The sequence below is a fragment of the Poromitra crassiceps genome, assembly GCF_964638095.1.
Source record: "Poromitra crassiceps genome assembly, chromosome: 4".
NCBI classification, from domain to species: domain Eukaryota; kingdom Metazoa; phylum Chordata; class Actinopteri; order Beryciformes; family Melamphaidae; genus Poromitra; species Poromitra crassiceps.
This window is the reverse complement of record NC_139626.1, coordinates 2,405,380-2,419,241: the sequence shown is the minus strand read 5'-3', so window position 1 is coordinate 2,419,241 and position 13,862 is coordinate 2,405,380. Positions and strand designations below refer to the sequence as shown.

Sequence of the window (13,862 nt, the reverse complement as noted above, 5' to 3'; positions counted from 1 at the left end):
GATGAGTATGACTGCTGTCTTTAGTGACAGATAACACTGTGTGTCTGATGCTGCATGTCCTGCAAACACAGCATTCAATAGCAGGTAGCTGTTATATATACGTTGGTATTGTGCAACCTTGGAAATCTGAGGTTCCACTTGACTTTGGTAAAAACTAAAACTAAAACTAACTCATATACCGTAAATTCCGGACTATAAGGCGCACCGGTCTATAAGCCGCACCTTCAAAGGTGACTATTTTTTTCTTATATAAGCCGCACCGGACTATAAGCCGCGGGTGTTTTAATGGTATTTTTTGTTTTTTTTACAGTGCACACAGTGTCCGCGGTGTGGTGAAAAGAGGGCAAGAGAGGAAATTAAAACAGAAGTGGATTTATAGTTAGAAAGAGTGCTAAAGAAGAGAGAATTACGTTTTTTATTTTTTTATTTTAGTTACTCACAGTACTATTGACCAGTCCAACTCAAAAGATATTCGGCAGTTTCACTTTGAGCTCTTGTTCCGCCGCTGTCCATCAATGGTTATGACGAGTCTCGCTGGGTACAGTATGCCAAAGCGATATCCATTGACTTTAACCTTTTCGATGATGCTGTTGTATGTTGCGCGTTTCTGTTGCACCAACGCGGAGAGGTCCTGCCGGACGAAAAAGCGCGTACCCTCCCAGGTGAGGGGCTTCTTCCCCGCAGCCTGGAGGATGAGTTGACGGTCGGGCCAGCGGAGTAGGCAGATGAAGATGGCCCTCGGTGGCAGGCCGGGGTCTGGACGTGGCCGAGGCGCCCGGTGTGCCCTGTCCACCTCTGGTGGTTTCTCGCCTTCCTTCAGGTCCAGGATGTAACACAGGATTTTGCCACGAAAGCGTCCATGTCACCAATCTCAGCTCCCTCTTTTACATTGATCAGGCGAATGTTATTTCTTTTACTCCTGCTGATTAAGTCATCAACCTGCGTGTGCAGCGTTTCGATGTTTTTGCATTTTATCCACTTTCGGACTCACTGTGTTGTTTTTGTCCTCCAGTGCGCTGATGCGCTTTTCCGCATTAGAAACTCTGTTCACGGTTGCATTATTTTCTTTAGTGAGTGAGTGGATGGACTTCTGCACGTTTTCAAACTTGTTTTCAAGCTGCTCAAACCTCTGAGCGATGTCGGACTTAATCGATAGTGTTTCACGGAGTAAAAGTTTAGCCCAAGCCGTGTATCTCCAGCCTCCAGCAGGTGAGTCATTTCCTCATTCATGGCGCTGATTGCTTCGTCTTTTTCTTTCTGCTTACCTGTGTTGTGTTATGTTATGTTATGTTATGTTGTTAAAAGAGGGCAAGAGAGGAAATTAAAACAGAAGTGGATTTATAGTTAGAAAGAGTGCTAAAAAAGAGAGATTTTTTTTTTTTTTTTTGGAAAAAATCCATAGATAAGCCGCACCGTTATATAAGCCGCAGGGGCCAAAAAAGGCCAAAAAACGGGAAAAAAGCCGCGGCTTATAGTCCGGAATTTACGGTAAGCAGATCTTCAGAACAGATGTTAGCTGAGGTTAGGTTTTTATAATCCGTCTTGCTAAATAGGATGTGAAAATCCTTAGTTTTAACGATAAATTGCTCAAAACTACTCTAACACAGATGGTAACTCACAAAAACCAAGCTAAAAATGAGACAAATCCACTTCCCCTTATCCCAACTACACTGTACAGTAACATGCTGTTTATGCCACATTTCCTGTGATTTTAAAATGTCAAGAATTGCAGGAGTGTGCAGGATTTGAATAACATCTTCCTGGTCATTGTGGACAGTAAATGCGGATGACTAGTTTGCATAGTTTTTACACTGTAATTTAAACAGCGTGTGTGTCTGTGAGTGTGATGGAGAGAGAGAGAGAGAGAGATCGAAGTGAGGGATCAAAACACTACGTCAAAGATAGTCTATTTTTGTATTCCTTATATTACTTTTTGTCTTCAATGTTGATTGTAGCATTTTTAAAGGGAATGCTTAGTACCTAGTGAAGTAACCTTGAGGCAACACGGCCTCAGATGGGAGCTGTGACATCGAGTAAAACCAAGGATATGTGATTCATCTTCTGTTTCTCATTGTTTCCATCTAACACACATTCTGCTAGCTGCCACTTGTAAATGGAATGAAAATATAAATGGAAAACATTATTGGATCCATCAGCATGGGCGGGAACCTGGTGTGAGATCTTTGCTGTTGTTTGCCTGCTTACTTTAGGACAGAACCTGCTGTGAGATCTTTGCTGTTGTTTATCTGCTCACTTTAGGACAGAACCTGGTGTGAGATCTTTGCTGTTGTTTGCCTGCTCACTTTAGGACAGAACCTGCTGTGAGATCTTTGCTGTTGTTTGCCTGCTCACTTTAGGACAGAACCTGGTGTGAGATATTTGCTGTTGTTTGCCTGCTGACTTTAGGACAGAACCTGCTGTGAGATCTTTGCTCTTGTTTGCCTGCTCACTTTAGGACAGAACCTGCTGTGAGATCTTTGCTGTTGTTTGCCTGCTCACTTTAGGACAGAACCTGGTGTGAGATCTTTGCTGTTGTTTGCCTGCTCACTTTAGGACAGAACCTGGTGTGAGATCTTTGCTGTTGTTTGCCTGCTCACTTTAGGACAGAACCTGGTGTGAGATCTTTGCTGTTGTTTACCTGCTCACTTTAGGACAGAACCTGGTGTGAGATCTTTGCTGTTGTTTGCCTGCTCACTTTAGGACAGAACCTGGTGTGAGATCTTTGCTGTTGTTTGCCTGCTCACTTTAGGACAGAACCTGGTGTGAGATCTTTGCTGTTGTTTGCCTGCTCACTTTAGGATGGGCTTTTTCCTCAGACAATTTCTCAATATCGGGAGTCCAACAATGAGTTGTTCTGAACTTACAAATCTATTTGCATGTTAAGAATTTCACAAAAAGCGAGCGACCACCTGTTCATAAACTGCAGCTGCAGGACATAAGTTGTATCTGTGTTGACATGTTAAGGTCTGATGTTAGACACAAAATAATTAAAAGCTAACTTCTCTGTTTGAAAATGTATGCATGTTACTGTGAATGGATTTTGGCCTCAAGGTTTCTCAAGGTGTCTGCTCACATCACTTCACTTCACTGCACCAGGTAGCTGATTTCTATCATAGTGATATTGATACAAAAAGTGCTTGAGGTGTTTGTAAGCTAAAGCCCTGTCATCAATGATCTGCAAAACCACCATGATTATAGGGCATTATACAGTATGTATTGGGAACCAGGGATATCCCAGTTGGGTGAGTCACACCCGAGTTCTGTGCGTTCTGTGCGTTAAACAGTCTGGAAACCAGCCAGGGTTAGCTCTAGCCAGGCTAGCCATTGTTAGCAATAACAGTTGATAAACAAACAATGCATTTCGCAGTATTCTGCGCATACAAACACTGCAGCAACAATGTCCATTGTCCACAGATAGAAGTTAGACCGTACTGTGTGTACGACTTAATGAGACACAAATAAGACACAAATGCTAATAAACAGTACAGTATTTACTACAACTTTAACTACTGTTGAAGCGACACCTGCCATCTTTGATTTTGAGGTCGGGGCTGGTGAGCCTCCCCCGAGATGGGCGGATGAAATGCGAGGGCAGGTTCCTGACCTTTGAACCATGAAAGTACAAAAGGAATGCCCCATGAGCTCTAGTCTCCAATCAGCTAATGATCCACTGCCCACCAGTCTTACCTTGTAGCTGCTGCTGCTCCAGGGCCAGCGTCTCCAAGGTGTAGTTGCAGAACTCCAGGTTCTCCATGGCCTGCATGCGGGCAGTCTCATCCTCCTCCTCCTCCAGCATGGCCCTGAGCTCCTGGGCCGTGTGCGCGTACGCCTCCATGTCGTTCTCCACCTCCTCCAGCCGCAGCAGCAGCCGGTACTGCTCCTCCCGCTCCCTCTCTCTCTGCCTCTCCAGATCCATCTCCTTCTCCAGCTCTCGCTCTGCTTCCAGTTGGCGCTGGATCTCCTGCTCCTGGAGCTCTGCGAGGTCACCGAGCTCATCTCTCTCCTCTGCTGTTTGGTGTGCGCTCGGCTCGTCGGGGTTGTAAAAGACTGGGTTTTTGGAGTGAGAGATGTCGGTCGGAGGGGCCGAGCTTGGCCTCGGGCAGGGAGGAGGAGGGCGTGGAGCTGGGCGGGCCAGTCTATAAGCGGGCGGCGCGGGCGGCCGGAGGATCCTGGGGCGAGGAGGAGGAGGGCGCAGGGTCTTACGCCTCTCGAGTGAAGAATAGGTAAGAGAGTTAGAGGGCAACGACTGCAGGAGGTGGCCCACGGGAGAGCGGGAGGAGCCTCGCATGATGTCACTTTCGCTGCTGTAGTCCAAGATGGAGAAGTGTCGCGACGGGACACGGGCCTGGTAGCCGAGGTCATCGGCAGGGGAATTGTCCTGGGAAACACCGGAGCTTATGCCGGTGCCACCGTGCTCAGCCGCCAAGCTTTTCTCAAATTCAAAGAGCTGCTGGGTTAGCTTGGCCTCCAAGTCACCGGCTGAGGTGGCCAGGGCATCTAAGGTGATGGAGCTGGGCAGGATGCCATTAGATCCATGCTCCCTCTGCTGGGAATGCGCCCGTCTCTCCACACCACCTGGCATCATATCAGCATCATTGATACTAGCATGGCGAGTTAGCTTCTTCTGCTTGTGGCCTTCGACAATGCTGATTAATGATGCCTTGCCAAGATTGGCACCTCTGCTGTGGGTGGTGGCAACATCGGCCGGTGACTTCTGGTAGTGTCTGCTGTCCTTAGACCAGCCAAACTGACTGCTAGGCATTTGTTGGGCTAGCAAGGAGCGTGTGTTAGCATTAGCATTGTTAGATCTATTACCATTATCTGTGTTGGAGGATGGGCTAACATGGTGCCTGTGGCTAAGTGCAGGCAGGCTATGCCGGGGAGGGAGCCTGGGCCTTGCTGGAGGAGTGGATCTGGGTCTTCCGGGCCCTCGGTGGGCTGGGGCGACAGGTCTACGAGGCTGAGGGTCTGGCCTGGCGCCCCCCTCCCTCTGCCCTCGGTCCCGAGTTTGGGGTCTGTTGCCACTACTCATGTGCTCCTCTTTCCACCTGCGCTCCTCAACCCTCTCAAAGTAGTCCAGGTCCCACACGGTATGATCCTCATATGCTCTCCACTCAGCCTCGTACTCTGGCCCACTGGGGCACAGCTGATCTGAGCTGTCCTCCTCCTTCTCTCCTTCGGCAACATTTGTTTCCTCCGCCGTCTTCTGCCCGTCATCCTCCATTTTGACAAAGCGATGAGGGAAGACGCCGCGTCGCCCTCTCAGCTCGCCCTCCAGCCAGCCATCTTCTAAAGTGCTTATCACGTGGAGACGATCCCCCACATCAAAGTCCAACTCACCTGGTTCCATGGCCCGGAACTCATACAGCGCTACTCCATACACACCGCCCTCCTCCTCCTCCTCCTCCTCCTCCTCCTCCTCCTCCTCTACTACCACCTCCTCTCTGTGCTCCTCTACTTCCCCCACAAAAACATCCCCTTCCTCTTCCTCTTCCTCTTCCCCCTCCTCCTCCTCAATCTCCTCCCCTGCATCATAAGGGTCCTCTTGGGGGTCATAATTCAAATACTGGCAGTCCGCGGGCTCCTGTGGGGATCGGAGGGGGCCCAGGAGCTCAACGAACCCCTCAGGAAACATCCCCCTGCGGCCCTCCAGCTCCCCCTGAAACCAGCCGGGCTCCGGCAGCCCCGTGATGATGATCAGGTCCCCCTCGCGGAAGTCCAGCTCCTCATTGAGCTGTGCGTGCAGGTTCATCAGGGCCCGGGCCTGGCCCAGGGCATGAGGTGGGAGCTCCAGATCCTGGGCCAGGCGCTCTGACAGCTGCCTGGAGCGGCCCGACACGTTCAGCTCCTTCACACAAGATGTGGGGAGGAGACCTCGGGCGCCCCAGGCATTACAGCCACGTTGCCAGGTTTCTCCCAGGTCAATGGAACCTCCTGAATCTCCAACTACAACATCACCTAGAGAGACGCAGAAGAAGGGGGATAAGAATTAATTTCATTACTTTTGAAACCAATCGTATAAAAAGCAAACAAAAATATGGCTAGTGGAATCCCAAATGTTATATATGCTGCTCATCCAGTTCTATATCGAACAACGGCTTGTTTTTAGGTGTTATAGATATTTTTATTTGAAATAAATCGGTCATGATAATTCTAGAAAAAAATATAGCCGCAATTATTACATTCCCAATAACTGTACAGCCCACAACAGGGCTTTGAGCTTTTTCTGACATCGCAAAAAAGTGTCAGTGGTTCTGAGGACACGGTCCAAATATACCCCATGCCAAGTTTCACGATCAGCGAAACAACGGATGTAAAGTTATGGCCGTTATTGTGTTAGGCCGTGCCCATATTTGGCATCTGCTGCACCCCTTTTGGTCAAATTTCACAATACCATGTCATTCCAGATGAGGCTGAGAAGTTTGTGACCGATTATGTGAATGAACTTGATTTATCGCTATTACACGGTTATTACACCAGTATCTGTCATTTAGCTAAATTAACAACAACAACAACGATAATAATAAAGCAATAGAAAAACAGTAGAGTTTCAGCCCCTTCAGGGCTTGAACCGCTAATAATAAAATGTGACTCAGCACTGAAACCACGAGGCCAATCGTGAAGTTAAAGAATATAAAGGTAACGAGAGCAGACAAGTCTGTGATGCTGATTGCTCTTATTCATGGCCAAAAGGGATGGAGCACAAGCTATTTTGAACATTTTGTCTCAAAAGATAATTCTGCACAAATGGGCCATTGTACTACTGAGAAATGCATCTATACGAGCCTCAGACTCGCTTCAGGCCAGCCAGAAGTCTGTGTCATTTAACATTAGCCCTTTTATTACATTCCCAATAACTGTACAGGGGTCTGCTTCTCTGGAGAAACATGGATTAGAGGAATGTTGGCCGGTCAGCCAGAAGTCAAGGGGTCACATTCCAAAAGACCTGTGGCTCCACCTCCCATTGTGTCTGCGATCAAAACCGGAGCACAGCCATATGGAAAACCATACTGGAAACAACATTTCAAATCAGACAGCCAATGAGCATCGTTTGACATGATCCGGGAAATGTTATTTATCTAGGATAATATAAAAACGTTTTGAAAGATCATGACATTTAGTAAATTTATCTCAGTCATTATTTCAATAAAAAAAATAAGAAGAAAGCACAGCGAATACATTCTTGATTAATAATGCTATATTGTCTGGGCTGTGTGACAATATGAAACCAGTGGTGTATAAAGTACTCGAAAACCATACTTAAAAGTAAAGATATCTTAAAAGTAAAGATATCTTCCCAGAAAAAGACTTTGGTAAAAGTCAAAGAATATTATATTAGAATTAACTAGATGAATGACTTCAATTTGACAGTTATTGAGAGTTGATTTGAGTTAATGAGTTATTAATTTGAGTTAGTGTGGACCAGTGATGTCACTGGTCCACACTTTAACACTCAATAACTGTCAAATTAAATGACAGACTTCAAAACAGTTTACAGTTTTCTGATATACTACTGATGTTCTAATGATACAAAGCTGGTTGAAAATGGGCGGAGTGTTCCTTTAACAGAGCATGTGAACTTGGGCATAAGGGAAATTAATAATCCATAATAATGCTACCTTATCTGTAAAGGGGAGACTCATGGGTACCCATTGAACCAATTTTCATTCGGATAAATTGAGCCGAGAGGTCAAGGGACCCCTTTGAGATAGTTTTCCCTCGCCAAAATGTAACCTGTTCTTCTAGTTGCTTCTGATAACAGGATCTCCACAGTAGCTTTAAAAATGACCCTGCTACAGCCATTTGATTCCCCGTGAAAATCAGGAGTGTTGGCAGACCACTTGCGACCCACCTGCAGTACCTCCACGGCCCACAGTTTGGGAATCACTGCTCTATACTATAGAGCTTTGACTATAGAGTCTATAGTAAATTGGTGTAGATAAAATGTGAAGTTTCTGTAAGTCTCAGATTAAGTCTGCTACCCATAGCTGATTTAACTCACTCCTATTATTCATAAAACCGTGGTTATATACTGTACATATTATAACCTTAAGTTCTTTTTAATACTACTGCTACTACTAGTTCGACTACTACAACTAAAACTACTGCTAAGAACAACAAGAGCAATAATAGTTACAACAGTAAAGTTTTTTTTTTACCAATGTGTAGGATCTCTGCAAACAACATCACTGTAGCATGCAGCCTGAGAGTGTTGTTGAATAAAGAAATCAGACAAAAGAGCAACAAAAGGCTGAAATAACTAGTATGATCATGTCAGACAGTTCAGGGATGTGAAAAGGAACCAGAAGCATGTTGAGAGTTGAAGAGAGTCGACAGTTTGAGTTTGGGTTCTGGGGACATCTAGTGGGTGGTTATGGAAAGCAGCTGCTAACAGGAGACCTACTGTATAAGCATGTATTTAAGATGTGTGAATGTCAATTTGGAAAATTTTGCATCTGTATTCAAAGCCAAAATGTGCAATAAATAAATACGTAAAGAAAGAAAGAAAGAAAGAAAGAAAGAAAGAAAGAAAGAAAGAAAGAAATAAATAAAGAAATAAATAAATAAATAAATAAATAAATAAATAAATACCACAAGCAGTAATTAGGATAGACATACTGTAAAGGCAAAGAGAAAGACTGAGAGCAGCACTAAATATTTTGCTGCATTGGAGCAGTTCAGAAATTGATTGTACATAGCTGATGCTTGAAGACATTATTAATCAATCTGTTGCTCCCAAAAAGCTATATAGTCTGTAGAGTCCCATGGAGTACAGGACTACAAATACACCCAATTGAGAGTTGGGTGACCACACTGCCCACCAGAGGACTTGTTTCAGCCATATACTCACAACTTCAACATCGATCACAGAAGGATCTGACATTGACTAAAACTTGGACCAGGGACCTGGCCATGGAGGAAGGGGACATAAATTGGGAAAACGTCTGGGAGAACATTTTTCACTCATCAAAGAACCCCAACCATCAATTAATCCACTTTAAAATCTGTCAGAGAGCCTACTATACACCACTCACAAGATTTCATATGAAACTGGTAGCCAGCCCTAACTGCGATTTGTGCTCTCTCAATACACCTGGTACGTTTAAACACATGATATGGGAATGCCCAGAGGTCTATGACTTTTGGAAGAAAGTGACATCAATTCTATCTGATATGATTGACACGCCTATACCGCTCGAACCAATCCTTCTTTTACTCAATGATGATTCACACATGGTATTGAGTGAGAGACAACGCAAGTTATGGCTCGCGGGGTTAACTGCTGCTAAGAAGCTGATAGTGCAGCGTTGGTTACCGCCACATAAACTGTGCATTAAGAAATGGTTGGGTTACTTTCAGGAGGTGGTTATGCTGGAACTGTCCACGGCCCGGGTAAACAAGGCCAAAGACACCACCTTGCAAATGTGGAAGGAAGCTGCCTCTTTAATAACGGATCTATTGAGGAAATAGAATATATCTGTACCACTGATGTGACTACTTACCGAGATCGGGGGGGGGGGGGGGGAGGGGGGGGGGGTGATAAGAATGTATGTGTAAACTGTATAATGGAGGATGTGGAACTGCAATAAAAATAATTGATCACAAAAAAAAAAAAGCTATATAGTCAGAATTAACATGACTGAATTATGTTATTGGGTGAGAATACCACTCACTTTAAGAATGTTATTCTCATGGCTTATTCAATCAAACAATGTGAACATGACGGGCTCTTTCACAAAGTAGAAACAAAAGAATTCAAAATCAAACTTGTGATGTGATGCGTCTGAAGCCGGCAATGAATGGGAGAATGATTGTGGGGAACCCACATAGAAAGTGCTGGACTTTTTCAGCTCAGAGATGTACTTAAGTGTAGGCCTACGCAGACAATCTCTGGCTGCTTGAGGGGTCTTCTTGACATTCTTTCCCAATTAATTCTCTTGAAGGATGGCTTTACCGATAATCAACCCACTTTCTATCATATATAATCTCGGTAATATAAGCACATGGGCAGTGTTTACCTTCTCTCTCCATTTTCTTCACGGAGAAAAATCCCTCCTGCAGAAACTCTGTCCCAACCAGCTGCAAGTCATTAAGGATAAAAATAAAGAATAACAGCCACCCTCGGAGCAGATTCTGTGCCTCGAGCAGAAGTTCTGCAGGTCCGTTGTGATGCGTTGTGATGTAAAACGCGTCACAACGGAGCGCTTTGCCAGAGTAGGAAATGGGAGATCTCCGTGAGCAAAACACAGAGAGAAGGTAAACACTGCCCATGTGCTTATATTACTGAGATTATTAATGATACAAGTGGTATGATTTATCGGTAAAGCCATCCTTTATGAACCGCTCCAAACTTCACATCATGATGACATCACAGGTTAGACTTTTAGTTCAATGGGTTACAGTCATTCATGTTCACTAATATTGATTGGATGGACTGTCTTAGACTTAGACTATAACAAAATACCAAATATACAGATTCTTAAAGTGGCGTTTCCCATAAAGGACTTGCCATCATTCAAGATAAACATGTGCCTGCCTTGTCTCCAGTTGCTTTGATCAACGCGCTCACGGCTATACGCTATCACGGCTATAGCTTTGTCATGGTTTGGTTTGACAAAACCACTCGCTATTAAAACCCAATGCTGCACAATTCTGAATGTTTTTAATACAAGAAACACTCAATTTCAAGTCCATAACCATTCATCTCTTCAGTCTGTGGGGTTTTGACCAGCTCTGCCCAGGGTGTAGAAGCACGTCACAGCACAGTTAAAATGCCAGCCAGTGGAGACAAAGTAGCAGCTATCATGTTACAAGGTCCCACACAGCACAACTACACAACACAACACAACACAACACAACACAACACAACCAGTTTACCTGAGTACTGCACATTGACATTAAGATCCTTCAAACAACAACAAAATACGACCCGTTTCAGTTACCTAAAACACAACATTTTGGTGAGTGTGGGTGCATGTGATTAATGCGATATCCAGTATCCCGTGCAATATTTGGCCATTAGGATTAGATAGAATCTGAATTAAATTTAAGAGCCTATGTGTGCTCTTAATAAAAGTGCCCATTGAGCTCTGGTTTAGGGGATTTGATTTCTAGTATCAAGACATACATGGTGATTTGACTGTTCAAGGCCATACGACTAACACATGTACGGTAGATTTTCTTTGTAACGAAACATTGTGCGTGTGTGAATTAGGGCTGGGTATTGGTTCAAATTTCAAGAATCGATTCGATTCCGATTCACAAGGTTCCGAATCGATTAATCCCGATTCAATTCGATTCAATTAATTTCAATAACGATTTGGTTAGTGATACTAAAACATGTTTTTTGAGCTGTAACCTGAATTACATGATTGTCGAGTTATGTAACACAGGGGTTCCCAACCTTTTTTGCGCCAAGGACCGGTAGATACATGGGGAAAAAAAGTTGCGGACCGGTGTGTCAATTTGAATGGTTTTAGTTACACATATATTTACTCACCAGGTGGTGACAAAGGGTAAATAACAGCCTTTTCATCTGTCACTAAAGACACTTTTACAATTATCCACAGTGATTTGATTTCAGCCTATATAATTTCTAAAAGTAGATATTAATGATGAAACATTTCCATTCATGTAGCCTACAGTATTTATGTTTTTGTTTCAACTACAAACATAAATAAACGTCAACTTGAAACTATGTTTCAACTACCACACACAGCCTATAATATTATAGCCTAATAAAAAAAAATCGATCTCTGGACATATGAATTATGCACAGTGATTTGATTTCAGCCTGGACATATGAATCGATATCAAAGGATTAAAATAAAAATCGATTAAAAATCAGAGAATCGATTTTTTTAACCCAGCCCTAGTGTGAATGCATGCGTGCGTACCTCTCTTCAGGGACAGGTTCCCTGGTTCTGCTGAGCTGAAATCATTGATACAGACATAAAGTTTGTCTCCAGGCTTGGTGCTGGGAAAGGTGACCACTTCCACAAAGGTGCAAGGAAACTGGCCTGGAGATAAGAGATAGAGGAAGAACACTCATGAGTGATAATGTTAATTAATACAATTAATACAATGCAATGCATGCATCACACATGACTGATGTTGTCCCCTTCATTAATACAGTCTCCTCTATGTAGACAACAACTGTGATTATTGCTCTTTTGAAACTCCCTCAAATCAACTATGTCCATTTGTAGACATTTAAAGCAGTGCTTCTCAAAGTGGGGTCTGGGCACCCCCGGGTGTCCTCCAGGGGGTTACAGGGGGTCTGGGCACCCCCGGGTGTCCTCCAGGGGGTTACAGGGGGTCTGGGCACCCCCGGGTGTCCTCCAGGGGGTTACAGGGGGTCGCCAGCAAAAAGGAGAATCATTTTATTTTCACTATAATTCCATCCCTATTCTAACACAATGACAGAATGTATCACAGCACAGACTAACATACATTCACCTAGTTGCCGCTGGCCCTTTAAAGCACAGAGTGAGCAGGGCCTTGCGGACCTTCAGAGTGGCCACAGTTTGCGACAAAACCAAATGGGGGTCCGGTCCATGTGGTCTAATTTGTGTCATTTTAGGGGTCCTTGATGTGAAAACGTTTGAGAACCACTGACTATAGTATCTATCTATGGTGCTTTTTCCCCTCTGGATGCTAGACAACAGTTGATGTTTGTTTTGGGTTATCTCACCTATTCATGTTGATAACCTGCTGATAATATTCCACATATCACATTCTGATAACCTTATACGTACAAGCACAGACTTACAATGCTCTTGTATCTCAAATCAACAAGAGGTCTACTGATTTTCCAGGACCACTACCAAATACCAATAGCGAGCCAAGTCTTTCATGGTACCTAGTAGTGATGCGCGGGTCACCCAGAACCCGCCGGGTCCCGCGGGCTGGGCCGCCCTGCAGGCGGGCTGGGTTGGCTGCAGGCGGGCGGGGCAGGCTCAGAACGTGACAAAGCAACATTATTAAATAATTTAGAGCAGTGAAACACGCAGAGTAATTAACCTTAAAGACGTTAACTCTCTCTCACACGTAGGTACACACAATCAGACAGACTCCTGCTGCACTCTCTATAGCCTACATGGAGTAAAGAAACGCTTCAATGAGGTAGCCTATATGGTCTCAAAACAAACATTTTGGAAGGATTATTCGCTGTAATTATTATTTGAAGTGTCCATATAATGCCACCGCAGATTTTCCGTTGTGGACTCGACTGTGATCTATTTGTCAACTTTACTGCAACGTGAGTAGGCTGTGAACAATTGAGTGCGCATGAGGTAATTAAAAGAAATCAGACAGCGAGTCTAGCCGTATCTGCAAGCCGTGTGCGCACCTGCTGCACTACGTTTAGTAGCCTACTACTGCAACATGGCCAATTGAGAGCACATGAGGTAATTAAAAGAAATGGGGAAGAATAAGAACTGTTTCTGCAGCCTGCCTAGTGCCTACCTCTACCTGCTACCTCCATTTGAAACACTGCGCGGTCACGCCATCCGCACTTTGGGGAAGCGTAGTCGGTCGCGCTATCTGAAGACCATGGATTAATTGAAGAAAGACCGACATGAAAGCAGCAGCGCAACTCATCCAGAGCAGGCCTAGGCTACAACTGTTGTCGCGCAGGGCAGCATGTGAGTGTCTGTGTGTGTGTGTGTGTGTGTGTGTGTGTGTGTGTGTGTGTGTGTGTGTGTGAGAGAGAGAGAGACAGAGTTATTAGCTGCTTTGCACACCTTGGAAGCTCTGCTGTGCTCCTCCTGCGTCCGGAGACATATTACATTAATGTGTAACTAACCCCCAAAACACTTTTTTTCAGCTTTTAACCAATATATATGACTTTGGGGGTGATG

At 44.5% G+C, this 13,862-nt stretch overlaps 1 protein-coding gene across 1 annotated transcript in view; it reads right to left on the bottom strand.

Moving 5' to 3' along the window:
- Positions 1–13,862, bottom strand: part of dnmbp (dynamin binding protein) — a 106,757-nt gene that overhangs the window by 50,119 nt on the left and 42,776 nt on the right. Inside the window, exons 3-4 of the mRNA XM_083634605.1 lie at positions 11,898–12,015; positions 3,688–5,958 (exon numbers count right to left, since the gene is read on the bottom strand). Of these exons, the coding sequence (XP_083490731.1) occupies positions 3,688–5,958; positions 11,898–12,015 (2,389 nt within the window). The remainder of the gene's footprint in view (positions 1–3,687; positions 5,959–11,897; positions 12,016–13,862) is intronic.